At 62.4% G+C, this 26828-nt stretch overlaps 2 protein-coding genes across 5 annotated transcripts; one reads left to right on the top strand and one right to left on the bottom strand.

The window, feature by feature from the left end:
* Positions 1-904: 904 nt before the first annotated feature.
* CLCNKB (chloride voltage-gated channel Kb) lies at positions 905-12739 on the top strand (the record flags this gene model as incomplete). 3 transcript variants are annotated; one of them, XM_081088345.1, is made up of 19 exons in its annotated part: positions 905-1004; positions 1649-1777; positions 2866-2994; positions 3527-3666; positions 3948-4025; positions 4107-4185; positions 4622-4747; positions 4945-5029; positions 5116-5217; positions 5818-5902; positions 6142-6315; positions 6746-6815; positions 6973-7083; positions 7414-7627; positions 8471-8604; positions 10227-10315; positions 10469-10549; positions 11266-11352; positions 11706-12739. In XM_081088345.1, the coding sequence occupies 19 exons, from the start codon at positions 905-907 to the stop codon at positions 11751-11753; spliced, it is 2061 nt and encodes a 686-aa protein (XP_080944471.1). In that variant the 3' UTR covers positions 11754-12739. The 3 variants fall into 3 exon arrangements, with proteins under 3 accessions (XP_080944471.1, XP_080944470.1, XP_080944472.1); XM_081088344.1 differs by having other exon boundaries at positions 10466-10549; XM_081088346.1 differs by lacking the exon at positions 2866-2994 and having other exon boundaries at positions 10466-10549.
* A 150-nt stretch (positions 12740-12889) lies between these two features.
* On the bottom strand, positions 12890-26595 carry FAM131C (family with sequence similarity 131 member C). Of its 2 annotated transcripts, none has more exons than XM_081088153.1 (7): positions 26340-26595; positions 18498-18610; positions 17561-17596; positions 17261-17354; positions 14730-14912; positions 14338-14463; positions 12890-13726 (listed from the first exon to the last, which is right to left on the bottom strand). In XM_081088153.1, the coding sequence occupies exons 1-7, from the start codon at positions 26359-26361 to the stop codon at positions 13443-13445; spliced, it is 858 nt and encodes a 285-aa protein (XP_080944279.1). In that variant the 5' UTR covers positions 26362-26595; the 3' UTR covers positions 12890-13442. The 2 variants fall into 2 exon arrangements, with proteins under 2 accessions (XP_080944279.1, XP_080944278.1); XM_081088152.1 differs by having other exon boundaries at positions 14751-14912; positions 26340-26518.
* Between the last annotated feature and the right edge of the window lie 233 nt (positions 26596-26828).

The raw sequence follows: 26828 nt of genomic DNA, 5'->3' as shown, positions 1-26828 counted from the left end.
CTCGGCCCACAGACGACCCCTCACGGTCCCGCTGTGTGTGTGGGGTCCCCACCAAAGCCCCGGATCCCCTGCCTGCAGCACGGCTTTGTGGCTACGCTAGGTTGAGGGGAGTCCTGCTCCCCGCTCCCTTTGGCTGCTCTGGGCTGCATGGCCCAGCAGGCCTGGGCAGTTCCAGTCGGTTTGTCAAGGACATTCTTAACAGCCACAGTCAACCCCGGCCGGCGGGGTGGGGGGAGGCGGGGGGCAGGTGCTGATTGGTGGAACACACACCTGTGCAGGTTCACCTGAGCTGCAGGCAAAGGAGTCCCTGTTAGAGGCCGTCTGGGGCCACAGCAGGGCGGACGGACACAGGTGAGGGGCCGCTGGGTGCAGAGCTGGGGATGGACTCAGAGGGGGTTGGCCAGGCCCCGGTCAAGCCGGGCAGGAGCAGAAGGGCCGGGGGGCAGGGAGCCGGCGTCTCATTTCGTCCTCTCCTTCTGGGCCTGGGGTTTGCTGCCTCTGTGGCCTGAGCTGAAGCCGAGGGGGCTCGGGGATGGGCTCGGCGAGTCAGAGCCGCCGGTGGAGACACAGACCAGTGTCCAGGGAGGGTGGGAGCGGGGACCACGGGAGCGGGAAGGGCTCTGAGGCTCGCAGACCTGCTTTGGCCAATCCGCTGCTGGACGCGAAGGGCACAGACAGGAACCCCACCTCACACTCTACACGCACATGCACGCCCTCGCTGACACCCCAGGGCCCGCTAGACTTAGGTCCTCCGGGTAGCTTTACACACACGCACACACCCTGGGGAACGCCACCTTTCCTTTTGACCCGGGAAGTAGCAATATTGGAAGGGCCGGGGGCAGGGCGCGGGCACTGGGGCAGCTCCCCGAGGGTCCCCCCGCCTGTCGGCTGCCTCAGGGACGCCATGGAGGAGCTGGTGGGGCTGCGAGAGGGCTCCTCGGGGAACCCTGTGACTCTTCAGGAGCTGTGGGGCCCGTGTCCCCGCATCCGCCGACGCATCAGAGGTGAGAGCTGGGTCCCTTCCCCTCCCTGTCAGAGACCCCTCAGGACCTCACCCCCTTCCCAGGCTGCACCTCCCGCCCTCTGAAAGCCCACCAGCTGCCCTCCCCCTTTATCTGCCCCACCATCACTGCCCAGCACCTCCTGGTGGCAGAGAGGGAAGGGATCTGTCTGTCCATCAGTCTGTTGGACAGACGTGCTCGACGCCTGCCCTCTGCCTTTTGGGGTTGCAGCCCCGATGCCCGATCACTGTGCCCGGGGCCTTGCTAAGGCCCAGGGGGTGCTCTCTGGCCCAACACCAGCCCCGCAGGTCCTGGGACAACACAGGAGTGTTGCTAGTGCTGCCTAAGCTACGGACCCTGTGGTGATTAGAGAGAGCGGTAGCTCCCAGCATTCTTCCTCACCCCTGAGCCTTGATCGTCCTTCCATAAGTACCCCAGTGTGGGGTAGGGGTGGGGGCAGGCCCATCGGAGGCTCCCTGCGCTGCCACCATCACCACCACAAATCCTGCTCTGCCCCCACGTGAGGCAGTGCCCCTGCAGGCGACCCTGGGCTGGACCACCTCCCCAGCCCAGAGCAAGAGCAGGCTTCAGGGAAGGGCTGTCCATGCCCGCCTGGCTCTGGGCTGTGACCCGTGCCCCTGTGCCAGGCGGCTTGGAGTGGTTGAAGCAGAAGCTGTTCCGTGTGGGTGAGGACTGGTACTTCCTGGCCACCCTCGGGGTGCTCATGGCCCTGATCAGCTACACCATGAGCTTCACCGTGGGGCGAGTGGTCCGAGGTAAGCGCCCCCCCCCCCGCCCCCTGGGGCACACATGCCCGCTCTGGACCCAGGGCTCTCAGGAGGCCAGGTGCGCCACCAGGTGCAGCAGGGTGGGAGGGGTCTGGGGAAGAGGAGGCCTGGTCTGGTCCTGGCATTGCTCTTTTTGTTGTTGCTAATTCTCACCCGAGGATATTTTTCCATTGATTTTTACAGAAAGTGGAAAGGAGGGAGGAGCGGGGGGAGAGGGACGGGGGCAGGGGGGTGGGGTGGGGGAGAAACATCAATGTGAGAGAGACACATTGATTGGTTGTCTCCCGCCTGAGCCCCGTCCAAGGTTGGGGATTGAACCTGCAGCCCAGGTATGTGCCCTTGACCGGGGATTGAGCTCGAGACCCTTTGGTCTGAGGGCCAACGCTCTAACCACTGAGAACACAGGCCAGGGCCTGGCATTGCTCTTGGCTTGCTGTGTGACCCTGGACAAGCTCCTGCCTGTCTCTGAGCATCCGTCTCCTCATCTGCACCGCGAGTGAGAGAGCCCTGAACGTTCCCAAGAGCCCTTCCGTCTGAGTCCTATGTTCCCCTGGTCCTGCTGCGTGGCTCCCTCTCCTCCCTCCCTCCTTGCTCTCAACTCAGTCGCTGGGGGAGGGCACTTGCTTAGACCACCCTGGGTCAGCAGGCTCTCTCCACCCTGAGGGCTCCCTGGAAGAGGGGGCGGGGGCAGGAAGAGGGTAACACCTTCTCGGGGAGACTTGCTCCGGTGCCATGCCATCGTGAGCCCCTGCCGCGCACCAAACACCCATTGTCTGAGGAGCTTCACACTCTGCCTCACTCCTCACAATGACCCGGTGAGGGAGGTGCCACCACTAGCCCATTTGACAGACAGGAAATCAGAGGCTGTGAGAGGCGGAGTCACTGGCCCAAGGCCCCTCAGCTAGGGAGGGGCAAACCTGGGTCGGGATCCAGGGTCCTGCTCCTGCTCCTCTGGGGGAGCTGCTGCTCCCTGGCGGCCTGGGCCTCCCCTCTCCAGGCCTGGGTCTCCCGGTCAGTAGGGGGCACCCGAGGGCCGCGGAGCCTGTGGGTGCTCCCTGATTCCTGGCTGTCCCCAGCACACAAGTGGCTGTACCGGGAGATTGGAGACAGCCACCTGCTCCGGTATCTCTCCTGGACCGTGTACCCGATGGCCTTGGTCTCCTTCTCCTCCGGCTTCTCACAGAGCATCACGCCCTTCTCAGGAGGTGAGTCCCCACGGCTTCATGTCCTCAGGCTTCTGATGGGTGCAGGCAGGAGGCAGTACCCCTACTCCATAGCCGGAGAAATCAGGCTCAGAGGAGTCGTGTCACTTGCCCCAAGTCACACAGCACGAAGACCAGATCTTGACTCCTGGGTCGCTGATGGCTCTGGCCCCTTTCTGAGAGTTTTTCTGGGTGGTGATGGGGAGAACTGGTGGCAGGTTCTCCTTTAGGGTCGATGCCCAGAGTATTCCCAGGCCTCTCAGCTCTGCCTCCAGCTCCCGGCCAGCAGATGGGAACTCCAGGGGTGCCTGGATCCCCCCTCTTCCCCTGAGTCTGCCACAGCCACCTGCCAGGCCCAGCTGGAAGGACATGGGCTATTCGCATCTCCTTTCTGACCCTCGGCCTCCTCCTCTGAAAAATGGGTTTAGGAAACCTACTCCTGGGTTTTAAAGGACCTGACAGAGGGTGGTGTGAAACGCTGTGCAGGGTCGGGTGTGAAGAGTTTAACCCCAAGGTTGTCCCTCCTGCTGCCAAGGTTCTGGAATCCCGGAGCTGAAGACCATCTTGTCCGGGGTGGTCTTGGAGGACTACCTGGACATCAAGAACTTTGGGGCCAAGGTGGTAGGCCTCACCTGCACCCTGGCCTCCGGCAGCACCATCTTCCTGGGCAAAGTGGTACGAGCAAGCGAGAGAGCACCCCCGACACTCACCCTCCCTGCTCCCCGAGGCCTGCCTTTTCCCTACCACCCACCCCTGCAGGGCAATGCCCGCCTTCCGGGGCTCAGCCTTGGGGAGGCCGGGTCCCCAGAGTGTGACAAGAGGCTGGGAGATGGAAGAGGTGGGTGTGGGGGGGCAACCGTGCTGTGTCTGGAGGAGGTTCCCTCTGCCCCCCAACCCTGGGCCCTGAGAGGGAGCAGCAAGGGCCCGGCTCCCCTCCAGGTCCCTTCTCCCCTCAGGGCCCCTTCGTGCACCTGAGTGTGATGATCGCTGCCTACCTGGGCCGCGTGCGCACCAAGACCATTGGGGAGTCCGAGGTAAGGGGCTCGGGGAGGGCCCCCCTTGGAGGGAACGAGAGGGAGGGAGCTGACTCTGAGCCCAGGACTCGGATCCCCCAGAACAAGAGCAAACAAAACGAAATGCTGGTGGCGGCAGCGGCAGTGGGCGTGGCCACAGTCTTTGCAGCGCCCTTCAGTGGTGAGACCCTGGCCTTCACCCCTCCCCTGGCTCCCTGGGGCTCCCCACAGCACACCCCCCCCCCACCCGTCTCCTGGAGGGGCCAGAGGAGGGCTGAGGACTAATTTTGGTCTTGGTTCTTACAGCAGTCTTGCCCGCTGGGGGTGGGGGTGGGGGGTGAGTGAGTGGGTGTCAGGCGCCTTGGGGTTACCTTAGACAGGCGTGGGTGTGAGAGCAGCTCTCTGGGTGGCCCTGGCCCAGCAGTTCACCTCCCGGAGCCTCACTCCCTCATCTGTGCAATGGGATCATAGCAGTCCCATCCACGGGGAGGAGGTGGCCCGGCCCTCCCCGCATTTGGGCTCAGAGCCAGAGAGAAGGGGGGCCCTGTCTGCAGGCCAGGAGGGCAGGACCGAGGGGCCAGGGCGCGGGTTCTGCCTGAGCTCAGCGCCGCCCCCAGGCGTCCTGTTCAGCATCGAGGTCATGTCCTCCCACTTCTCCGTCTGGGATTACTGGAGGGGCTTCTTCGCCGCCACTTGCGGGGCCTTCATGTTCCGCCTCCTGGCCGTCTTCAACAGCGAGCAGGGTGAGTCCCAGGGCTCCCCCCACCTCCCCCACCTCCTCGCCATTCTCCCCTCTCCCTCCCCTTCCATCCCCAGCTCCTTCTAGGGGGGGAGGATTAGGCGGGAAGGATGGGGCCCTGAGGGTAGAAGGGACAGAGCTGGGCCGGGAGCAGGGGCCAGGGCTGGGGTGTGAGTGTGACGCCCCCGCCCCTCCCCGCAGAGACCATCACCTCCCTCTTCAAGACCAGCTTCCGGGTTGACGTCCCCTTCGACCTGCCGGAGATCTTCTTTTTTGTGGCGCTGGGGTGAGCGGTGCCTCGGGTCCCTGCAGCCCCCCACGGGCTGCCCGTGGCCCTGGGAGCTGCTCTGGACTCACCCCACCTCCCCGCAGGGCCATCTGTGGCGTCCTGAGCTGCGCGTACCTCTTCTGTCAGCGAAATTTCCTCATCTTCGTCAAGACGAATCCGCTCACCTCCAAACTACTGGCCACCAGGTGGGCTCTGGGCCGCGGCTGGGCCTCTCAGGGAGACACCCCGCCAGGGACTCAGCCCCCTGAGCCCACAACTCCTACTGACTGCACCCCATCTTCCTACTGAGCCTCCTAAACCTCCCAAGCCCCCACCCCACTTAAGGAGCCCCATTCCCTCATAACACCCCTCTCAGGTCCCCACAGTCACTGTTCCCCTGCTCACTGGGCTAGCAACCCTCCATGTAACCCCCACCCTCCGGAGTCCTCACTCCCTCACTGAACCCCATTCCCCACGGAGCCCCAAGCCCTTTACGGAGCCCCCTCTCCTCCCCAAACTTGGCTGCCCCTGGCATTGGCACCTCAAAGTCAGCCCCTACCTGCCCTTGACTGGCCACGTACTCCCCTCCCCCCGCCCCCCCTCCGCTCCCCGGACCTGGCTGGGCTCTGTCCTGGTCCCAGCAGGCCTCTGTCCCAAACTCTCCCATCAGCCCTGCCCCTTGTCACACAGCCACTGGGGGATGGACCCTCCTGTTCCTGCCCCAGTGTCAGCCCCCAGGGTGGTGGGCCATGAGGTGGGGGCGAAGGGGAGAGTGGCCCTGGAGCTCCCCCCCTGCACCCCCACAGCAAGCCCCTGTACTCCGCCCTGGCCGCCCTGGTTCTCGCCTCCATCACCTATCCCCCTGGCGTGGGCCGCTTCATGGCTTCTCGGGTAAGGGGCCCTGGGCTGGGGCAGTGGGAGAGGGGGCCCCGATTTGTTTCCACTTAGTTCCTGTCATCTCCCTCAATCCCCACGAAGGGGAGGTTTGAGCAGCTCCCAAGTCCCCTACACTGGGAAGGGGGAGAGGGTGGGAGGCCAGGTCAGGCAGTGGGGGGTGGGGGGACGGCTGCCCGGAGGGGTGGCAGGGGGCCCTCATGCAGATTTCTGAGCTCCCCCCGTCCCCGCTCCAGCTGTCCATGAAGCAGCACCTGGACACGCTGTTTGACAACAACTCGTGGGCACTGATCACCCGGAACTCGTCCCCGCCCTGGCCCGCCGAGCCCGACCCCCAGAACCTGTGGTTCGAGTGGTACCACCCGCGGTTCACCATCTTTGGGACCCTTGCCTTCTTCCTGGTTATGAAGGTGGGCGCCCCGGGGCCCCCAGGCGTGTGCCTACAGCCGAGAACCCATCATGGGGGTGGGGTGCCTCCCCCGGCATGCAGCACAGCACCTGGGCCTTCCGCCCACGCTCCCTGGCCTGACCCTTGCCCGCTGTGTGTCTGGGCCTGGTTGCTCCGGCTCTCTGAGCCTTGGTTTCCCTATCTTTAAAATGGGAGAGTTATGGCGCCTCGTCAAAGGTAAGGTTGAGAGGGAAGGACGGAGAGCCCTTGGCACACAGTAGGCACTTTGTCAGCGTCAGGCTCCTCCTGCTGGCCAACGCCTTCTCTGGCACCAGACCCCGGCAATGCGCCTGAGCACCCTGGGACACGCCCTGTCCCCTGTCCTGCCCCTCCCTTGCCCACTATGGCCCAGCTGCCTCGAGCCTCTGCCCCTCTGGGTTTCCCACCCGCAGTTCTGGATGCTGATCCTGGCCACCACCATCCCCATGCCCGCTGGCTACTTTATGCCCATATTCATCTTCGGTGAGTCTGGGGTCCTGAGGGTCTTAGAGGTTCAGGGTGTGGGGCAGGCCATGGCTCCTGGTCCGCCCCTCCCTCCCCTGCATGGTACTGAGGTCGTCCCCAAGGATGGAGGGCTGAGGGGCGGGGTCAGCCCTGCTCACCCGAAGTCTGTGGCTAGGAGCTGCCATTGGGCGCCTCATAGGGGAGGCCCTCTCTCTTGCCTTCCCTGAGGGCATCGTGGCCGGAGGGGTCACCAACCCCATCATGCCCGGGGGGTATGCCCTGGCAGGTAAGTGGGCCAGGGCCCCACTGGGTGGGCTGGACCTGGAGGATCAGCCAGCGATTCTGCAGGGCATAGGGTGGTCACAGAGCCCCCCAGTGAGCCCCCACCCTTCCCTGAGCCCCATTACTCTCTCCAGCGCCTGTCTTGTCCCTGATCTCTCATCCCCGCCCTCACTGCTCTCCCCGCACTGAGCCCAGGCTTTGGGCGCTCCAACGGTGGCCAGCGTGTGGCCTCTGGACAATTCCCACCCGGCCCCTGGCCACAGCCTCCCCAGCCCGCCCTCTGCGGGAAGCTGGCCCCTGGCCTGAGCCGCCTGCCCTGGCTCTGCCCCTGCAGGGGCTGCGGCCTTCTCAGGGGCCGTGACCCACACCGTCTCCACGGCGCTGCTGGCCTTCGAGCTGACCGGCCAGATCGTGCACGCGCTGCCCGTGCTGATGGCGGTGCTGGCGGCCAACGCCATTGCCCAGAGCTGCCAGCCCTCCTTCTACGACGGCACCATCATTGTCAAGAAGCTGCCGTATCTCCCGTGGATCCGGGGCCGAAAAATCAGGTGAGTGGCGCCTGCCTCAGGCTGGCTGAGACGGGTGGGGGTGTCCCGGTGGGCTGGGGGTGCAGCTCCCTGCAATACCTCACTGCAGCTGACCTTGGACGTGGGTGGTGTGGGAGGGGCTGCTCTCTGGTCTCCGCTCTCCCCAGCTCCCTGCGTGACCGTGGGCAAGTCCTTGGCCTCCTGGGCCTCATGTCTTACTCGTCATTAGTCCGTCTTCACAGCAGGACAGATACCGCCCAGGCGTCGGGAACGGGCTCAGGGAGGTGCCGCGTCTGGCTCCAGGTCACAGAGTCAGCAGCAGGCCTGGGAGGCCCCTGCCGCTCCCCACGGTGCTCTGTGGAAGTGGCACAAACAGGCTCGGAGGTCCTCACTCCACCAGGCAGGACCAGAGCAGCCTCTGTCCCCGGAGAGGCAGGACTAAGAGGCTGAGAGTGCTGGGTCCGGGGCCCAGCTCTGAATGCATGCAAGCCGCCACCTTGTTCTAAGCCTCAGTTCCCCCATCTGTAAAATGGGGGTGTTTTCAAACTTTAAAGCCCCCCCCCCCTTTTTTTGCCATCAAACTTTTCTTCAAATGACATTCTCTAAGGAAGGCTTCCCAATGAACGAGCCTGAAGCTGGTCTGCGGGGAGCTAGGGGCCGGGGGGAGGGGGTGGGGCTGAGAATTCAGAGCCAGACCATAGGTGAGCGGTCCCCAGGTGCCCTCAACCTCGGGGCTCCAGGAGTTGCTCATTCTGGGAACCTCTCAGTCTGTGCCCACGCTGGAGAACCAGCAACTCTCCCTCTGGGGTACCCCGCCTCGTGCCCTCACCCCAGGACCTGACGGGAGCACCCCTCTGCCTGCAGCTCTCACCGCGTCATTGTGGAGCACTTTATGAACGGCAGCATCACCACGCTGGCCAAGGACATGCCACTGGAGGAGGTGGTCAAGGTCATCACCTCCACAGACAAGGCTGAGTACCCCCTGGAGGAGAGCACAGGTGCTCAGCAGGAATGGGGGGGATGGGGAGGGGCCTTCCCTCCACCTCCTCTTGGTGGCGCAGGCCCAGGAGAGGGGCAGCAGGGCACTGGCCCTACATCTGGATCCGGGCTCGGTAACTGGGTGCCTTGGGGGAATCACCTCACCTCCCCGAGCCTGATTCCTCCTCGTTGTTAGGATGGAGACTGACCGGCCTGCTTGGGGTGGCTTCTGTGCTGCCACGGGAGATGAGAGGGCGCTTGCGAAGCTCTCCAGGGCAGACCTGGGGGTTCTAGAGACCAGGCCTGGTGCGCGGGGCGTGGGGGTAGGGGGATGGGACGCTACCAGGTTCTCGAAGGGTTCCTTCATCCGCCTCCCCTTCCAACATTGCCCGGCTGAGTCCCCGCCACAATCCCTGATAGCATCTTTGTAAAGAAGGATGAATGGGGCCTTGTTAGAAGACACAGAAGCAGAGTCTTGGGGAAGCATCTGGCTAGAGCATCGCTCTCCACTGGCAAGTACAGTGCGAGTGGGAAAGGAAAGTCGGGGGGCGTACAGCCATGTCCACTCACGGCCACTGTCACCTTTATGTCCCCTCTGTGCGCATGAGACAGGGTGCACCCCTGGCAAGCGTGGCACAGCTGGGTTTTGGTCCCCGCTTGTCCTTTGGGCAGGTACCTCATGGAGTGAGCAACCTGCACAACCATACGGGTCCTAACGGCCCCCACAGCCACCCTAAGAGGCCTGGGCCACTTGTGAGCCGCAGCGTCAGGGGCAAACCACGCTACGACCTGCGGTGTCCCCACCCAAATTGGGGCAGCCCTTACATCATCCCACAGAACACGCCCACGGTCCCCTTTGAACATGTTCGCAGAGGAGACCCCCTCCAAGAGGCCTCCCATCCTGGGACAAAGACAGAACTGGCCTCCAGACAAAGTCCACGCCACCCTCAGAGCCACAGGGGGCAAAAAGCTCCCAACCCGCAGCCCTGGGCCGTGGGACCCTACTGCTCACTCAAGAAATAGCTCTAAGTGTTTGTTTCTGAAGGTCTGATTGTAAAGTTTTTACTTTACTGGATAAGAAGCAAAACTATCAGGCTGTTGCCTCAAAACCGAGTACCTGCAAAGTCCAGTGATAGCCTGGATTGAGACTTGCCAAGCCCCTGGCACACAGTAGGACCTCAGAACATGGTGTGCTCCCGGGTGCCTGCCTTCACTGGCCTGAACTAGATGGGAATCTTCCTGGGGGGAGGGGGGCACAGAACCCCGCCCTATGGCACAGGTGCCCCAAAGCTGCTCTTGCTTTGAGGCCTGCCACATGGGGGACCTCAGGGTGAGCAGACTCCCTCCTGGCCCCCAGCAGCCTTAGCCTCCTTTGGCTACCACACCTCTATGTCAGAGGCTGAGTGAACTCGGGTAAGACAATTAGCCTCTCTGTGCTGCCAAGCCTGTTTCCTCATCTGTAAAATGGGTGACAATAGTTCCTGACCCACAGGCTGCTGGACGTTCCCGAGAGACACACGAACACCTAGCACAGTTATTGGCATGTAGTAGGTGCCCAGGAAATACAAATTCCTGCCTCATAATTCAGCTCTCTCCCTCTCCCTCTCCTTCTTCCTCTCCCTCTCCCTCTCCGCTCGTCCAGAGTCTCAGATCCTGGTGGGCACCGTGCGAAGGGCCCACCTGCTGCAGGCCCTCCAGGCTGAGCCACCTTCCTGGGCTCCAGGACACCAAGTGGTACTCACGTGGGGTGTTGGGGGAGTTGGGGAGTCAGCATGGTGGGAGTGGAGGGGACAGCTGATCTGTGGGAGAGGAGGATTGAGCGGGGCAGCCTGGGGGAGAGGGAGGCCGGGCTAGGCTCCCAAAACCCTTCCCTGTCCCCAGCACTATCTCCAGGACATCTTGGCTGGGGGCTGCCCCATGGAGCCAGTGACCCTGCAGCTGTCTCCAGAGACCTCCCTGCACGAGGTAATGGGGAGGACTCAGGCACGGGCACAAGGACCCTGGGGTAGAGGGGAAGAGCGGAGAGGGAAACTTCGGCTCCACCTTCCCTACACCGTCCCCACATGCAGCCAGCGTGGCTCTGTCCCTCCTGGGCTGCTTCCTTATCGGCAGAACGGGCAGAGCAGCTCCTGCCCTCTCCGAACCCCACTCCCAGAGTTGTGGGGATGATGCAAAGGCTAGGGCAGTGAGAGGGTTTACGTAACAGAATCCTCTGGGTGGAGAGAGGCAGTGTTTGAATTATGTCTTTGGGTTTCAATTTCAGATCCACTGCTTTCTCCCTGTGTGATCTTGGGAAAATCATTGAATCCCTTTGAATGCTCACACCCTCCCTCTCCCCCACACAAGCACAGAGCCTGGAACACGGGGTCAGGGAGGGGAAGAAGCCGGTTGGGGGTTTGGGGGTGGTCCCAACCCCTCTGGGACACTGTTGCTGGATAACAGGTTTTCCCCATTGGTTCCTTGTGTGGACTCTGGCGACCCCTCGTGGTCGTGCTGGATATTGCAGGCTCAGGTCCTGGTCTTCCACCCACCATCCCCTTCCCGGGTGGGAGAGGAGGAGGCGTGGGTACCGCTCCCCCACCTCTGCTCAAACCCTCCCCTCCGGTTAGAGATAAGTCGAAGCCAGAGGGCGGTGTGGGTGCCACCTGCCCTCCAGCACTTCCCACCCACCCTTCCTCCAGGCACACAACCTCTTCGAGCTGCTGAACCTTCAGTCCCTCTTCGTGACGTCTCGAGGCAGAGCTGTGGGCACCGTGTCTTGGGTGGAGGTACCAGGGTCCCCCGGGTGGAGCAGAGTGGAGGGGCCACGCTCGAGCAGGCTGGGAAGGTGGAAGGCACCAATACCCTCCCATCCAAATTTTGAGGGGCCTCGTGGGATTCTGATGAGCCCCACTTCCTGGCCCAAAGTGGCCACTGGGTCTGGCTACCCTACCTTATTTTATGACCAGAGGCCAGCCCTGCCAGTCTCTAAGCCTCAGTGATTCCATCCGTGTAATGGGGAGGCACTGACTCGAACACTCACCCCAGAATCAACCCTTAGGGGAGTCCAACAACACTGGAGCCCCCATTCGCAACCTCCTCTACATCCTTCCCCCCAAAAGCTCCCCTTTCTCTGTTTTAGTTGAAGAAAGCCATTTCCAATGTGACAAACCCACCGGCCCCAAAGTGAGCCAGCCTGGCAAGAAGAACCGGGGCACCTAAGTGCCCTGGCGAAGCAGATGGGGCAGGCATCCTGCCTCCCTGCCCACCACAGCTCACCCTCCCCCCAGCCCAGCTCAGCTCCTCAGTGAGGCAGGCAGCTCTGACCTTGCACCTGGGTGGGACAAGTGCCACTTGCCTTGAAGGACAAATCCCACCGTGGACCGAGCTCAGAATGCAAGACAGTAGAAAACCTGCACACAGCGGGCACTCCACCCTCGTCCGTCAAATTCACCAGTGACGGACAAGATTGATGGACACTGTCACCAAGGGCAGGCACGATCCCCTCTGGGGTCGACGCCCAACCAGAGGCTCCTGAGAGAAATAAAGCTGTTTCCCAGAGCCGCAATTCGTCCCCCATCTCCGCTCCAAGGGCACTCACGTGGCACCCCAGCTTCTTCCCGTGCTGGCTGAGCAAGCTCTTGGGGCTGCTCGTGGTCAGGTGGGCAGTGCAGGCCCCGGGTCCTGGTCTCCCACTCCTCCTGGCAGGGAGATATGGGGAGAGTGGGTCCCCCACCAGGCCTTATACTTCTCATCCTCACGTATAAGCAGGACCCCGTGGCCCAACTACCAGCCCCAGCCCCAGCCTCCTCCTTGGCCGAGCCAGGGCTGCTGGTGCAGGCCCCTGGGTGCGGCTCCCCGGACAATCTCTCCTGTGGGGACTCTCCCAGCTGGGCGGCACCACACTGACCAGCTGTATGTGGGTTGAGGGGCAGGGGCCCTCCCCTGAGCCCCTCTAGACCAGTGGTTCTCAACCTCCCTAATGCCGCGACCCTTTAATACTGTTCCTCATGTTGTGGTGACCCCCAACCATAAAATTATTTTCGTTGTTACTTCATCACTGTCATGTTGCTACTGTTATGGATCGTCATGTAAATATCTGATATGCAGGATGTATTTTCATTGTTACAAATTGAACATAATGAAAGCATAGTGATTAATCACAAAAACAACATGTAATTATATATGTGTTTTCTGATGGTCTTAGGCGACCCCTGTGAAAGGGTCGTTGAACCCCCAAAAGGGGTCGCGACCCACAGGTTGAGAACCGCTCGGCCCAGGAGCCCCAAGGACACCGTTTCCCCAGCAGAGACCAGGCCAAGTCCATACAGGGTGAATCCGCCACTTTAATGTCTTCAGAGAGCTTTCAGGGGGGTGACAGGAGGGCGCAAGGAGGGGGAGCCGGGGCACCAGGGTCAGAGGGTGAGGGACAGACAGACAGTCCATGGAGACGGGTGTCCTCGGATGACCGCTTAGGAGCAGATGCTTAGCTACCGGAAGAGGCTACCCCACCTCTGATGGGGCAGACGCACAGAGGGAGGCGGGAGGGACTGGCTCTGGGACCAGGCAGGGTCCCCAGGCCCCACGGCAAGTGGGTCTCCCAGGCCCTTTGAGGTTGTCTGCCTGGGGGCCTGCCCTGGTGCCTGCTGAGTCCTTGAGCTCGGGCGCAGGAACCCTGCTGGGGAGAAGGGGCCCACAGGAGCCGAGAAGGGAGAGAGGGATTATGGCTCCCACTGCGGGCAGGTCCACGGAGGCACGAAGTGGTCCACGGGAATGCCAGCCTCGCCCCCTGCCTCCCCACCCCGTGCCTGCCCGGAAGGGTCGAGAGGCCCAGCCTGACCCCACGTCCTGAGACGCCTGGGCGCGGTGTACTTGGGCCTCAGTTATAGAACACCTCGTCCTCCTCCTCCGAGAGGGAGCCGCTGTCCACCGAGGGGAGGGAGCCCTGCAGGCAGGACCCACCCTCGGGCCCCGGGCCCCCGGGCAGCCGGGGCCGGTGCTGCTGCTCAGGGCTGGGGGGCTGGGGGGCCGCAGCTGTGATGGGGGGCTCCTCGGGTGAGGGCCAGCCGTCAGGGGAGAGGCCGGGGGAGGAGAAGGCCAGGAGGCTGTCATCCTGCGAGGGGCCGCTCAGGAGACTGTCCTGAAGGTAGATGCTGTCCAGGTCTGGAAAACCAAAGGGAGGTGGGGGTGAGGGGTAGAGTCCGGGACCCTCCTCAGCCTCCCCTGGTGTGTGAGGGTGGGCAAGGGGCAGAAGACCGGCCTCCAAATCCCGCTTTGTCACTGCCAAGCTGTGTGACCTCAGGCCAGTCACTGAGCCTCTCTGAGCCTGTTCCTCACTAGGGCAGTGCGTGTAGTTAGGAGCAGGCTCTGCATGGAGTCCTGCGCTCTGAGAACTGGGAGGACCGGTGCTCTCCCTGAGCCTCCCTCCCCGCCAGCCAGAGGAGGATTAAATGAGATCAGAGGTACATTGGCTCCACCCAGGACCCAGGCTCGTCGAAGCCCTCAGTAGTAACCCTGGGTTCTAGCACAGAAAGCCCTTAGTTCACAGTATTTATTATTATTACTACTATTTTCTCCTTTGTGCTCATGGCACCCCTTGGCAATGGGCAGGGCAAGGATCACCAACCCCATTTTTCAGATGAATAAGCTGAGACCGAGGGAAGAAAGGGCTTATCTGAGGTCACAGTGCAGTTGGTGACAGGGCGGCTTGCAGCGCCAGCTCTGCCCGCCACTCCCCCCACCCACCCCCGCCCCGGTGCCCGCTCGGGCGGTACCCTGCAGCTGGGCAATGTCCTGGGGGCTGTTCTCGGGGAGCAGCTCCTCCGCGTGCAGCTCCTCATCGTCCAGTGAGGACCAGGCGCTCAGTGTGGCCTCTGTGATGGCGAACTGCTCAGCGACACCTGTGGGGACAGCGGGACCAGCTCAGAGAGGGCACGGCAGGGAGGAGGGGGGGGGGCGGCAGAGTGCTTGCATGGCCTGGCACCCAACAGCCTGGGGGGGCCCTGGGCTGTCCATGCAGGCCCTAGTGATCAGAGTGCCCACCGAATGCCCTGGCCACCCCAGGCCACTGTTCTCCCTGCCCAGACAATGCCCCCGTGGTGACGCTCTGTCCCCTAAGGACCAGAGCCCTGGCCAGTGCAGGCCCCGAGCTCCGCCCCCCACTGACCGGCAGCAAAGCGGGCCTCACGCAGCTCATCAGGGAGGCAGCAGTAGTGCTCGTCCTCGGCCGGGGACAGCTCCCAGCCTGACCGCTGGGCCCTCCAGCCCTTCCACTCGATGAGGTGGGCCACGCGGCCTCGCGCCATGGCCGTGGGCTTCGTGATGTGGTCCTTGATGCTCTGCACCACCCCTGGGGACAGTGAGAGCCGTCGAGTGACTGCCCAGCTCAGAGCCCCACCCCAACACCCCTGCCCCCCCATAGCGCAGGCCCATCCAATGACCTGTACCCCACATCCATTCAATGCCTTGTACCCAACCAATGCTCTGCATCCTCAAAGCTCCATCCCCAGCAACGCCCTGTACCTACCCGATTCCTCAAGCCCGGCCAGTGCCTGTGCCCCTCCCTGCCCCACACCCTCCCGGTGTCTTGCTCCCAGCCAACGCTCCTGTCCACGGGGAGCTTCCTTCCCAGCCTTGCCACACCCCTCATTCTCTCTCCGACTGAGTTCAGATCCTCCTGCCCAAGATCTGCTCAAGGATCCACTCAAGATGCCCCCTCCCAAGCCCTCCCCTTTTCCATGAATAAAGTTCTGAGCCAGCATCCCTGGGCCTGGGCCAGTGCCAGCTCTGCTGCGGGTGAGACCTGTGTGGGGCGCTGCAGGCAGGGAAGGCTTCCTGGAAGAGGTGGACTGGATTGGGGTTTTGAAGGCAGTTGGATTAGACAGATAGGGGCTGTTTCAGAGATGAGATGATGAAGGCATGGAAGAGTCGGGTGTGGCTCCAGGGTTACCAGGACTGGGATGGCAGAGAGGCTGGGGTGCCTACCAGGGGCCAGACTGGGGGCTGAGAGCCAGGTGGAGGGCACCGATGTCCTGAGAGCAATGGGGAGCCACAGCAGGGTGATGGCAGGAGGGGAGCGGGTTAGATCTGTAGTTGAGGAGGAGCATCCTAAGTCCGGGCTTAGGGTCCCAGGGTGGAGACAGGGGGACATTAGGGGCCACTGAAGGGATCCAGCAGGAGACGGGACAAGGGCTGGGCAGATGGGCGAGGGGGGACCTGAGGGGTTCCTAGGAGTAGAGGTTGGATGTGGAAGCTGACAGAGAGGGTTGTCAAGAATGATTCAGCATCTCCCTAATCAAGCCCGACAACAGGTCTGGGGGCCACCGGGCTCCAGCGCCATGACGTAAAGAACAGCAACCCAAGAAAGACGGTATCCACAAAGGAAGCGAGAGGAAAACCACAGGGAGGAGGGAGGGGAGGAGGGAGGGGAGGAGGGAGGGGAGGAGGGAGGGGAGGAGGGAGGGGAGGAGGGAGGGGAGGAGGGAGGGGAGAGCCTCCCCCAGTAGGGGAGTGTTGGCAACTAGGAGGCTTTTGGAGGAGGTGTCTAAGTGGCCCCTGAAGGGCAGGGGAGGTGGGGGGAAGGGGCTCAGGGGGAGGGAACAGCACAGGCTGATGGGGGGGGGGGGGGGACAAGGGCCCGGGGAGCCAGGGAGGCCTGAGGGAGGCGGGACTAATGAAAGGCTAGCGCAAGGTACACCGAGCAAAGCTGTGGGCAAGGGAGCGCTGAGAATGGCCCAGAAGGCTGTGCTGGGAGGCAGGGCAGGTGCTGGAGGGCCCGTTGAGGCCCTTTCCTGGCCTGCGTGCCCATCCCCCGCTGGCACACCTGCACCCTTGTCTGGAGGCTCGCCCTTAGCTATGGCAGCTGCCTCACCCGGAGGTGCCAGAGGGGCAGGGCAGCCAAGCCAGCCAACTGGCCGAGGTGAGATTCATGCTCCCGGGCTCCCGTGGATGGGGCTGGGGAAGGGGAGACGCCTGCCACCAGGCTTTGCCAAGCTCCTCCCCTGCCCTGTCCCGCTGCCCTCACCCCTATAGGTTGCCCTAGAGCACTGGTCGGCAAACTGCGGCTCGGCAAACCGAGGCTCGCGAGGCACATGCGGCTCTTTGGCCCCTTGAGTGTGGCTCTTCCACGAAATACCGACGTCTGCGCATGGGCACAAAGTTTCCATCGCACTGTACGTGCACGCCCCCATGTGGTATTTTGTGGAGGAGCCACACTGAAGGGGCCAAAGAGCCGCATGTGGCTCGCGAGCCGCAGTTTGCCGACCATGGCCCTAGAGCAAGTCCCTCAGAAACCACTCACACAGCAACTCCCATCTCGGTGACAGGCAGATGTCACCCGCTGCAGAGCGGGCGGGCGGGAGGCCACACCAGGCACACATCTGAAAACCCCGGCGTCCCCATCAGAGTTGCTGGAGGCCCCGACAATCCCACCCATGGCGGGGGGCTGGGGGGGGACCCCCGTCACTATTTCCTGCAGACCCAGCTCTTGGAGCCTGGCATTTGGAAAATGGTGAATCCATGGGGCAACAATCCTTCCAGCTGCAATTTAGCTTCGCTCTCCCTCCCCCCGTTTCCCACCCCCCAGTCCAAACACACCCACACACACACACACACAGACACACACACACACACACACACACAGCTAGTGTCGGGCGTGCCATGCAACTCCAAGGGCAGGAGAGGGCAGCTGCCGCCTACCCACAAGGGACGAGGTGGCCAGGGCTGCCACGTGGTAGCTGCTGGAGCAGGATCTGGAGTCGGACAGGTAGCCGTTGGTGGTCTGGAAGCATCTCTGCATGGGGGAGGGGGGCGCAGCTGGGAAGACCTGCCCAAGGAGGTCCCCCCACCATGACCACCCCCACTGCCCACCTCCCCAGGGCTGCTGAGCAGCGGGCAGGGCCAGGGCGATCCACCCCACCATTCTCATGGCCCTCCCCTGCCCCCGGCCCCAGGGCTGGCAGAACCGAATGCCCACGAGGGGTGAGCAAGTGCACTGACCTGCCAAGGATCCCAACAGAAATCCAACTGTTTGTCCTAAAATAAAAGGAGAAAGAGGATCAGGAGGGCCTGGCACGGTGCCAGCAGATGCCAGGCGTCCTAGAGCTCTGGACGGCGATGTGGGTCACCTTCTGGTGCTCCCTGAGGTGGCGGGTCTGCCCACTCCTGGGTCGTGCCCTGCTGTCCCCTGGCACGCAGAGAAAGAAGTGTGTTGTGTATTGGGGGGGGGGGGCCAAGGGGGGACAGCGCTGGCTCTGCCAGGAGAGGCAGTTGGTGCAGGGGGCAGATCAGACCTGGGTTCGAGTTTTGGCTCTGCCCCTTAGCCTGGGCATCCTTAGGCTAATAACATAACATCTCAGAACATCAGTTCCTTCATCTGCAAAAAGGGACAATGCCATTTACCCCTCGGCTGTGGGGAAGCATAAATGAGATCACGGGAGCACCGCGCCTAGCACAATGCTTAGCATGTGGTATGTGCTCAAACTACAACAAAAAAAGGTAATTCTATCAATTGGTAGGTTCAAGGTCATGACCTCTGGGGCAAGGGCAGAAATTATGCAGCAGGATGCGAGGCCCCTCGCGAGATCTAAGAATCCTACCCTTTCGTTCTCCAGTGGGCAGTGCAGGCTGCTCAGGTGTCCTGGGCTGGGAACAAAACTTGTTATTTGCAAGGCTGAGTTCATCGGGGGTGGGGGTGGGGGAGGAGGGCGGGGAGAGGAAGCCTTCTAAAGCCTGGTCCAGTTCCCGAAGGCCCGGCCCGATGCAGACCTCCATCCAGCTGAATAGCAAACCTTAGGGGCCCCGAGCCCAGGAGGAGTAGCCATGTTTGGCCAGGAGGGGAGAAGCTCCCTGTGGGAGCCGCAGGGAACAGCCCAGGGACCAGGGCCGAGGGGGGGGGGGTGTGTGTGAAGGTGGGGATGACGCGTGACCGGTTTACCTTGCCAGTGACATAGTCCGGAATGAGGGTGGGTGGGCGGCTGCAGGGCAGCGGGCTCAGGGGGCCTGTGCCCGGGGGCATGGGGCAATCCTTGTGGACTCCCGTGAACAGATCTGGAAATGAGAGAGACAGGAGTGTTCTCCCGGAAGCCAGGTCAGGCCAGCCCTGGGGGGCGGGCGTGACTTGATTAGGACCCATCGTCATTTTGTAGAAAACAGACCCAAAGCCACAGCAGCTGGGACCGGCCTGGTCCCCGCAATGGGAATTGCTTGCCCATCTGCTTGTTGCTCCATTTTCCCTAATTCTAGCACCACACGCTGGCATTTTTGGCCGCAAGGAGACCTCCAATTCATGTACCTACTTTCCACTGGCTCCCATGGCCTCACCTCTCTCCCGGCACAGCTAAGACTCCTGCAAATCCTATGAGCTCTCTGCCAACGACGCCCTGGACCCCTCAACCCTCTGCCCTGCCCCTGTACCCGCTCTGTGCCCCCTCTACCTCTTATAGGACTCTGCCTGGGGGTCCTCCCACACGTCTCTAATTCCCACCGGTCTGCTTCCTGCCAGGATGCCCACCTCACCCGCCTTTCCTCCTCCCACCTCCATCCCTGGCACCCACCTTCGTGCCCCTGCCGCTGGCTTCTCCCCATTCCTTGCTGAGACCCAGAGCCTTCGAAAAGCATCACCCTTTCTTTTCACCTCGGAGCCCTGCCTGCGTTGTTGCTCACACCATCTGCTTTCCCTCCTGTGACAAAGACCTGTCCCGGCTCCCCCCAGGGCTGGGTCCCGTCCCTGCCCACACCCAGGGCTCTGCTCTCTCTCCTGTGTGGCTGTGTTTCCCGCTCCATCGAACGGGTCCATCCGTGTGGCACCTGCATGATGCCTCCTGCTGGGACTCTGGCCTGCATTCCGACTCCTCTCCCTGCCTCACCCAGCCCCTCACCACTGGGCCCGCCCCCAGCATCCTAGCAGCCCAAGCGCTCCCATCCTTTAAAGACCTTCTCTGAGCCGCTTCCCTCCAGCTCCTGCTCCCCCCACCCAGGAAGCACTGTGTCCACCTCGCCTTCCTGGCCGCCCGTGTCCCCTCCACCACGCCAAGCAGCCTCTCATGGGTGGTCAAGAACCTCCACATGGCCAAGCTCAGCAGTGGCTTCTCACTGGCCTCGAGGGGCACCCGGGACACAGCCCATCCCTCCCTCTGAGCCGCACGCTCCTCTCGCCTCCCCTCCACCTCCCTGGCTGCTCTTCTCAGCCCTCCTTCCCTGCTCAGCCCCATGCATGTCCCCGGCTCCATCCTGGGCCCTTCTCGCTCCTGCCTCCCAGGCCGGCTCAGGGTGTGCGGCTGAGCCCACAGTCACACATCCAGCCCCACCTCTGCTTGAGCTCCTAACAGCATTTCCAGGTCCCTACCTGGATGCCCAAAGGCACCGCAAGCAAACCAGGGCAAATGGGGTCGCAAACCCGTGTTCGTCTTCCTCCACAATTTCCGAAAATGATGCCACCGTCCTCCCAGCTGAACCGACAAAACTCCAGGCGTTGCGTGGAGTCCTGCCCGCCTGGTGCCCTGCCCCCAACCCCTCTAAGCGACCAGCAAGCCCTCTGCTCTCCCACCTCAAGGAGATTTGTCCCTCGTGGGGAGGCACCAGGCAACCCCAGAGACTGGGGAGCGGCTGGACTGAGACTCTGACACTTGCAGAGGCGTTGACAGGGAGGGGAAAGGGTGGGCCTAGAGCCGGTGGGGAACCTTTTCTCTGCCCAGGGCCATTGGGATATTTATAACATCATCCGAGGGTCATACAGAATCATCAACTTAAAAATTAGCTGCCGTGTTTGGTCAAACTTTTAATGAACTCACCCCTCAGGCCTTGCTAGGGCCAGGCCAAGTGACCTCAGGAGCCTTATACGGCCCCTGCCCTGGCCTAGGAGAGAGTGTGGGTGCTCCAGCCGATGCCCAGGTCCTTCTGGATCTCTCCCCCGGTTGTGCATCGACGGCCCTCCCCACCCTCCATGTGCTTTGCTTCCAAGGGGCAGCACCTGTCGCTCTTTCTAGGTGGGCTGCCCTCAGGCAACGGGAGCTGAAAGTATCTGAGAACTGATGTCTTCCCTTCCCCACCCCACCTGAGTGGCCCTTAGCCAGTGACTGGAGGTGCAGATCCCAGCACCTCTGTTTGGGGTCAGAACACTCTGAGCCTAACTGTCATTCCACAGTCCCCTGCGGCCCAGGATGAGGTCACCCCTGCAGGATGACAGACAGCCTTTCCGGCTCCGGGTCCTCTGTCCTGCCTCTCAGTCCTTCATGTGTCAGCTGTACCCAGATCCCCGTGCCAGGCTCTGCTCCAGAAGTACCTGCGGAGGCTCCGGTGCCGCACGGCCCGGTTCAAATCCCAGCCCTGCCCTCTACCACCTGTGGGACCTTGAGCACGTGCCTTTGCCTCTCCGAGCCTCTGTTTCCCTCATCTGTAAAATGGGCAGTTGAGGGAGCTTGTTCTAGTTCTTCTGAAATTGTCTACTAGGATGCCAAACGGATAACGAAGAGGCACAAGCGCCTGGCATTTTGAAGAAAGCCACTGTCAGGGTGGGGAGCACAGACCCCACTTCAAGGGGGCTGCCCCAGGCTCTGCTGCCCCTGCCTCAACCACGCTTCTCACTCTGGCCACCTAATGAGATGAGGGAGGGGCTCCCAGACCCCTGCAGAAATTTGGAATGCTTGCAAAGGAGAGGCCAGCCCGGCCAGTGTGGCTCAGTGGTTGAGCATCAACCTGTGAACCAGGAGGTCACAGTTCAATTCCCAGTCAGGGCATATGCCCAGGTTGCGGGCTCAACCCCCAATGCGGGGCGTGCAGGAGGCAGCCGATCAATGATTCTCTCTCATCATTGATGTTTTTTCTCTTTCTCTCTCCCTACCTTCCTCTCTGAAATCAATACAAATATACTTAAAAAAAAACAAAGGAGAGGCCAGCTTCCCCTCCCCCACCCCCCCCCCCCCGTTGGATGTCTGAATAACTGGGGAGGGATGGCTGCAGTGGGGCTGGGCAGGGCTGATGATGGTAGGAACTTTCTGTGTGTGCATGAGGTCATGATGCAAAATATATCTATTCTTATGGGTTCCAGTCAAAAAGGTTAGAAAGTGACCTGCTTAAGGTTCCAGAGAGCACAAGCAGGGCTGCCAAGTGCCGTTCAAGGTGGCCCTGGCTACAGGCTGCCCCGGGGGAATTTTGAAAGGGGCTGGAATGTTTCTAGGGCCCCTGGCCATCACCTGAGCCACAGACACTGGAGTCAGGAGGGCCGGGCACAGAGGAAGCTGGTAGGTGACGTCAAAGGCCTGGAGGAGACATGACTTGAACAAGGTCATTGGTCAAGGAGGTGGTGGTGACATGAAGGACTCCTGGCTCCCAGCCCCCCCTGCCCAGCCTCCCTGCCCCCACCTTAGGTGAGGGGCGGGCGCCTCTGCCAAAGCTGCCATCACCCCCTGAGGACTTTGGCCCCATGAGGGCACAGGCTGGTTGCCATGGAGACATCAGGTAATGAACCAGCCCAGGGTGAAATCACAGGCTGCTCATGGCCCAGCTGGGACCACGGCCACGTCACCACCGGCAACTGGAAAAACACAGCATTTCATGGGGGGCGGGGGCTGGGGTTCTGCCTGAGGGCCCCCAGCCACAGTTCTTGTGGGCACCCCTCTCTCCCAAGGGAGCGGTGGGGGGCACCTCCTTCCTTCCTCAGTCCACACCCTGGGCCCCTGACCTCAAGGTCTGAGGCCCCTTCTCAGGCCTGCTTCCTCCCCTACCTCCCCTGGCCACAGAAGTGATAGGCCTCTGGTTTCCATGGCAACCTGGAGGGGACCATTTTGATCCTTCAAGGAGAGGGGTGTCGTGCAGATGTCTCCTTCAGAAGACAAGCCTCTCCTCTGCTTACTGAGGGTGCTTCCTGCCTCCCCACACCAGCACCCCATCCGCTAGAGCCCAGCCACCTGGCCGGTTCCTCCTGATGTCTACGCGGCCCCTCTCCTGCTGCAGAGCTCCCAGCCGGGCTTCTCTGCTTGTTTCTTTGGTGACTGGGCACCGCCAACTCCTCACACCTGCTTCCCAGTCGTCAGCCCCTTTAGCGGCTCTCTGGCACTCTGTGCGCGTGTCCCAGCCCATTAGTCACCGTGGCTGCCACCCGCCCCCACCACAGAGGGAGGGCGGGAAGGCCCATGGTGAGCACTGCTCTTCCCCAGCAGCCCAGAGAGGGTAAACCTCCTCTTGAAACCACACAGTAACTGAGCCGGTGTCCAAAGCCCCTGGCAAAACCCCTCCCCGGGCAGCCACCGGCCTCCCCTCTAAGCTGCTTGGGGTCCCTCCAGCCAGCCCCTCCCCAGGTGGGTACCGCCGGGCTGTCATGTGCCAGGCTCTGGCCTTGGCTCTGAAGAGAAGACAGTGGGCGAGGCGTTTCGTTCACAGCTCCCGCCCTGGGTTTAAGTCCCAGCTCTTCAGTGCCAGCTCCAGGGCCGTGGGCTTATGACACAGCCCTGTGAGCCTCAGGGTTCTCATCTGTGAAATGGGAACACAGACTCCTCTGGAAAGGGCAAGGATGGGGCACCTGCCACAGATGCACTCTACAAAGGACACCTGCTCTGTCCCTCCCCCCTCCAGACCTCACATCCCCTGTCTGGACTGAGGAACAGATCTCCGTCACCAGCCTCTGGTTCTGCCCCCAGGGCTGAAGTTTGCCTTGGGGGCTCTGCAGAGGGAGGCCACCCAAGGTGAGCCCTTGGCCTCTCTGCTGGTGAGTCACTGCATGGCAGCAGGCCATCCTCCAGGCTTGGCAGAGGCTCAGCCTCCAGCAGACAGAGTGCCCCCCATCCCCCAGGACAGTTATTGACAGGTCACTAGGGCCACCGTGGTAGCTTTATCTGTGGGCTGGTGCAGCTCAGAGCTGCCAAAGGGGGTCCCTTTCCATGCCCAACCAAGGACAGAGAGAGCTAACAGGCTCCTTTCCAGGACCTTCTAGACACCCCAGGTCCTTTCTACTTCCTCTAATACTTACAAGTGCCTACTATGTGCCAGGTACTGGTCCCAGTGCCTGACATGAACCGTAAGACATCAATACCGGTATTATTCCCATGTTAGAGATGAGAACACTGGGATGCAAATACCAAGTTAAGTAACTGCTGAGGTCACGGAGCTAGTGTTGGTGGAGCAGGGGTGGCTGGCCCCAGAGTCTGCACCCCTGACCTCCCACTGCTGCCTGGTGCTGAGGGTGAGGGCTGGGGGGCGGCTGTCCCAGGTGTGGCCTGAGACTGGAGTTTAGGGTTTGACTGGGGTGGTCTCAGCATGAGGCTCCAATCCCTGGCCTGGCTTCAGGCTGCACATCTGGCTCAAGGAAGGACTTGCAGTCAGAGGGCTGCTGTTAGCAGTTGGTGCGGGTGTGGCGACCAGGCTCTGGGGCTCCAAAGCCCATGGAGGCCCGCAGCTGGAGAGGGCAGGACAGGTGCCAGCCCAGGACTGAGGGCTGGCGGTGTGGTGCAGAGCTAAGGGCCCAGGCTCTGGAGTCAGCCGGTCTGGATTCAAATCCTGCCTCTGCCTCTGCTATTTCTTTCTTTTTTTTTTTTTTAAATATATTTTATTGATTTTTTACAGAGAGGAAGGGAGAGGGATAGAGAGTTAGAAACATCGATGAGAGAGAAACATCAATCAGCTGCCTCCTGCACATCTCCCACTGGGGATGTGCCCGCAACCCAGGTACATGCCCTTGACCGGAATCGAACCTGGGACCTTTCAGTCCACAGGCCGACGCTCTATCCACTGAGCCAAACCGGTTTCGGCATGCTATTTCTTATATGCAGCCTCTGGGCATGTCACTCAACTCCTCTCTGCTCAGTTTCCCCATCTGTAAAATGGGGACAGTGGGGGTGTGTACTCCTAAAAAGTGTGTTGGGCCTAAAAGATCCCAACCAGTACTTGGTACGCTGTAAGCACTCAGCATGAGTGACAAGTAGAGGGGTGCATGGGCTCCACTCAGTGGTGCAGCCGCCCAGAGTCTCTGGGACGATGGCTGAGGGTCCCCACCCCCTGTTGGAGGACCCGGGCCCCAGTCCTGACGCTGCCTTGAGTGACCTTGGCAGGTGTCCCTTCTCCCCCAGCCTCTGAAGTGTGCTCAGCTGGTCTGCAGCTTATCAGCTAGACCCCAGCCCCTGACATGGGGTGGCCAAGTGGTGGGGAAGGGACAGTCACCAAGGAAAACACCAGATCCCAGATCCCCCAACACCCAGAGCCTGCCCAGAGCGGGGGTTTCTGGGGAGACAAGGAGAGCCTGTCATTCCTAAAGCACCCTAAACACTCTTCACTCTTAAAACCACCTTCTGACCAGCCAGCGTGGCTCAGCGGTTGAGCATTGACCTATGAACCAGGAGGTCACGGTAGATTCCTGGTTGGGGCTTATGCCCGGGTTTCGGGCTCAATCCCCAGGGTGCGACGTGCAGGAGGCAGCCGATCAATGATTCTCTCTCATCATTGATATTTCTATCTCTCTCTCCCCCTCCCTTCCTCTCTGAAATCAATAAAAATAAATTTCAAAATAAATAAAAAAAAAACACCTTCCCGCTCTGGCCAGGCTATGTAAGTTCTGTGCGTGTCGACACTGGATGCCCAGTGTGTGCACCGTGCCTGGCACACAGTAGGTGTCACAGGTGTCATGCTCGTATCAGCTTAATGATTAAGTGAATAACCCTCACACAGCCCAACCCCCAACCATGACCCCAGCCCCGACACCCCGAGACATCCTGAGCCACTTCCCTGAATGTCCCACGTGGACCGGTGAGCAGAGCCCCTTGGAGGCCACGGGATGAAGGTAGAGGTGCTGTGTCCCCCGGACAAGGACAAGCCCCCCTCCAGGGCCTGCCCAGCCCCTCCCCCGGGCCTGTTTACCCCCCTGCACCTGAAAGAGCTACTGGGGGTGATGCATGGGGGCAGCCCCAAGGCCCTGTGGTTGGGGTCAGTGGGTCTGGCCGGTCACCTCCACCCCAGCCCCGCCCCCTGCCACTGTCGGTGGAGACCAGTGGTGGGCGAATGGCCCTGTAAACCTCTTCTGAAGGGCTGCCCAGCAGCTGTTGGCAAGCTGGTGGCGGGGAGGGCTCCACAGGCCAACCTGCCGCCCTCCAGGGAAGCTCACTCCCGCTCCTGATACCACCTCGGGGAGTCGGGGACTGAGCACCGGTGGGGGAGCGAGGGTGCCCCTCAGGGTGGCCGTTAAAGCTCAGAGACAGAGACAGGCCCAGGGGCTCCTGGGAACATCAGCTGCCCCTGTCCCTTCCCATCCCCTGACCAAGGACGGCGGTGGGGGTGAGGGTGAGGACAGGACCTTCTCGGTAACCTGTTCACCTCCACTACCCCTTGATGCCCGTGGGGTTCAGGGACCCTGAGACAGGGGCCTGGGAGAAGGGGACAGACAGGGGGGTGTTGAGTTAGTAAGGCCTGGGGGTGGGTGGCAGGGGGGTTCTTCTGGTGCCCACACCCCCGAAGTCCCTCCAGAACAGCCAGGAGCACCCAGAAGCCGCCGGCCCCTTCAAGACACGCGGCAGGGGGTGTGTGGCTGCTGGGAAGAAAGCGACCCGGCTTCAGGCCACCTGCCGGGGGGTGTGAGCGGGTCCGAGCGGGGCTGGGGCTGGGGGCCCTCCCTGCGCGCTCTCCGCGCTGCACCCCGTCCTCCCACGCCCTGTCCCTGGGGGTGCGGGGGCGAGTCTCCTGGGGCTCGGCCGGGCTGGGCGGGGATGCAGCTGGTGAGGATGCTTCCTGGGAATGTGCGCGCGTCCTCGGCGCGGGGACCCGGATCCCAAACCCCACCAGCCCGCAGCCGCCTCACCTCGCGACACGCAGGAGCCCATCACGGGGCCGCGGGGCCGGGCCGCTGCGCCTCGGGTGCGTCGGGGCGCCGGGCGCTCATGTCTCCGCGGGCGGCCGGGGCTCACGCGGCGCGGGCGCAGCTGGAGGCGGCGCGAAGGGGCCGGGGTTCCTCCGGGCTCTGCCGCCTCTCCGCCCGGTCGTCCCGCCGCCGCCGCCGCCGCCGCCGCCTCCCGCGCCAGCTCCGCCTGCACCGCGGCTGGGGGCGGGGCCGGGCCGCGCGGAGCCGGGAGCGCGGAGCCTCCGGTGCCCGCCCCGCCCCCAGCCGCGCCCCGCCCCCAGCCGCGCCCCGCCCCCTGCCGCGCCCCGCCCCCAGCCGCGCACCTGTTGCCGCAGCCCGGCTGGGGGCGGGTTGCGGGGCGCGGGTGTGTGGGGGTGTGGGGGGCATTTGGGGCGCACGGGTGGGGGTACTTCGGCCCTCACCTCGCTCCGCCTGGTGACCCGGCTGAAG

This window comes from Myotis nattereri (genome assembly GCF_964212035.1).
Source record: "Myotis nattereri genome assembly, chromosome: 3".
Taxonomy (NCBI): domain Eukaryota; kingdom Metazoa; phylum Chordata; class Mammalia; order Chiroptera; family Vespertilionidae; genus Myotis; species Myotis nattereri.
Note: the sequence above shows the minus strand (reverse complement) of the source record. Positions and strands in the feature narration are given on the sequence as shown.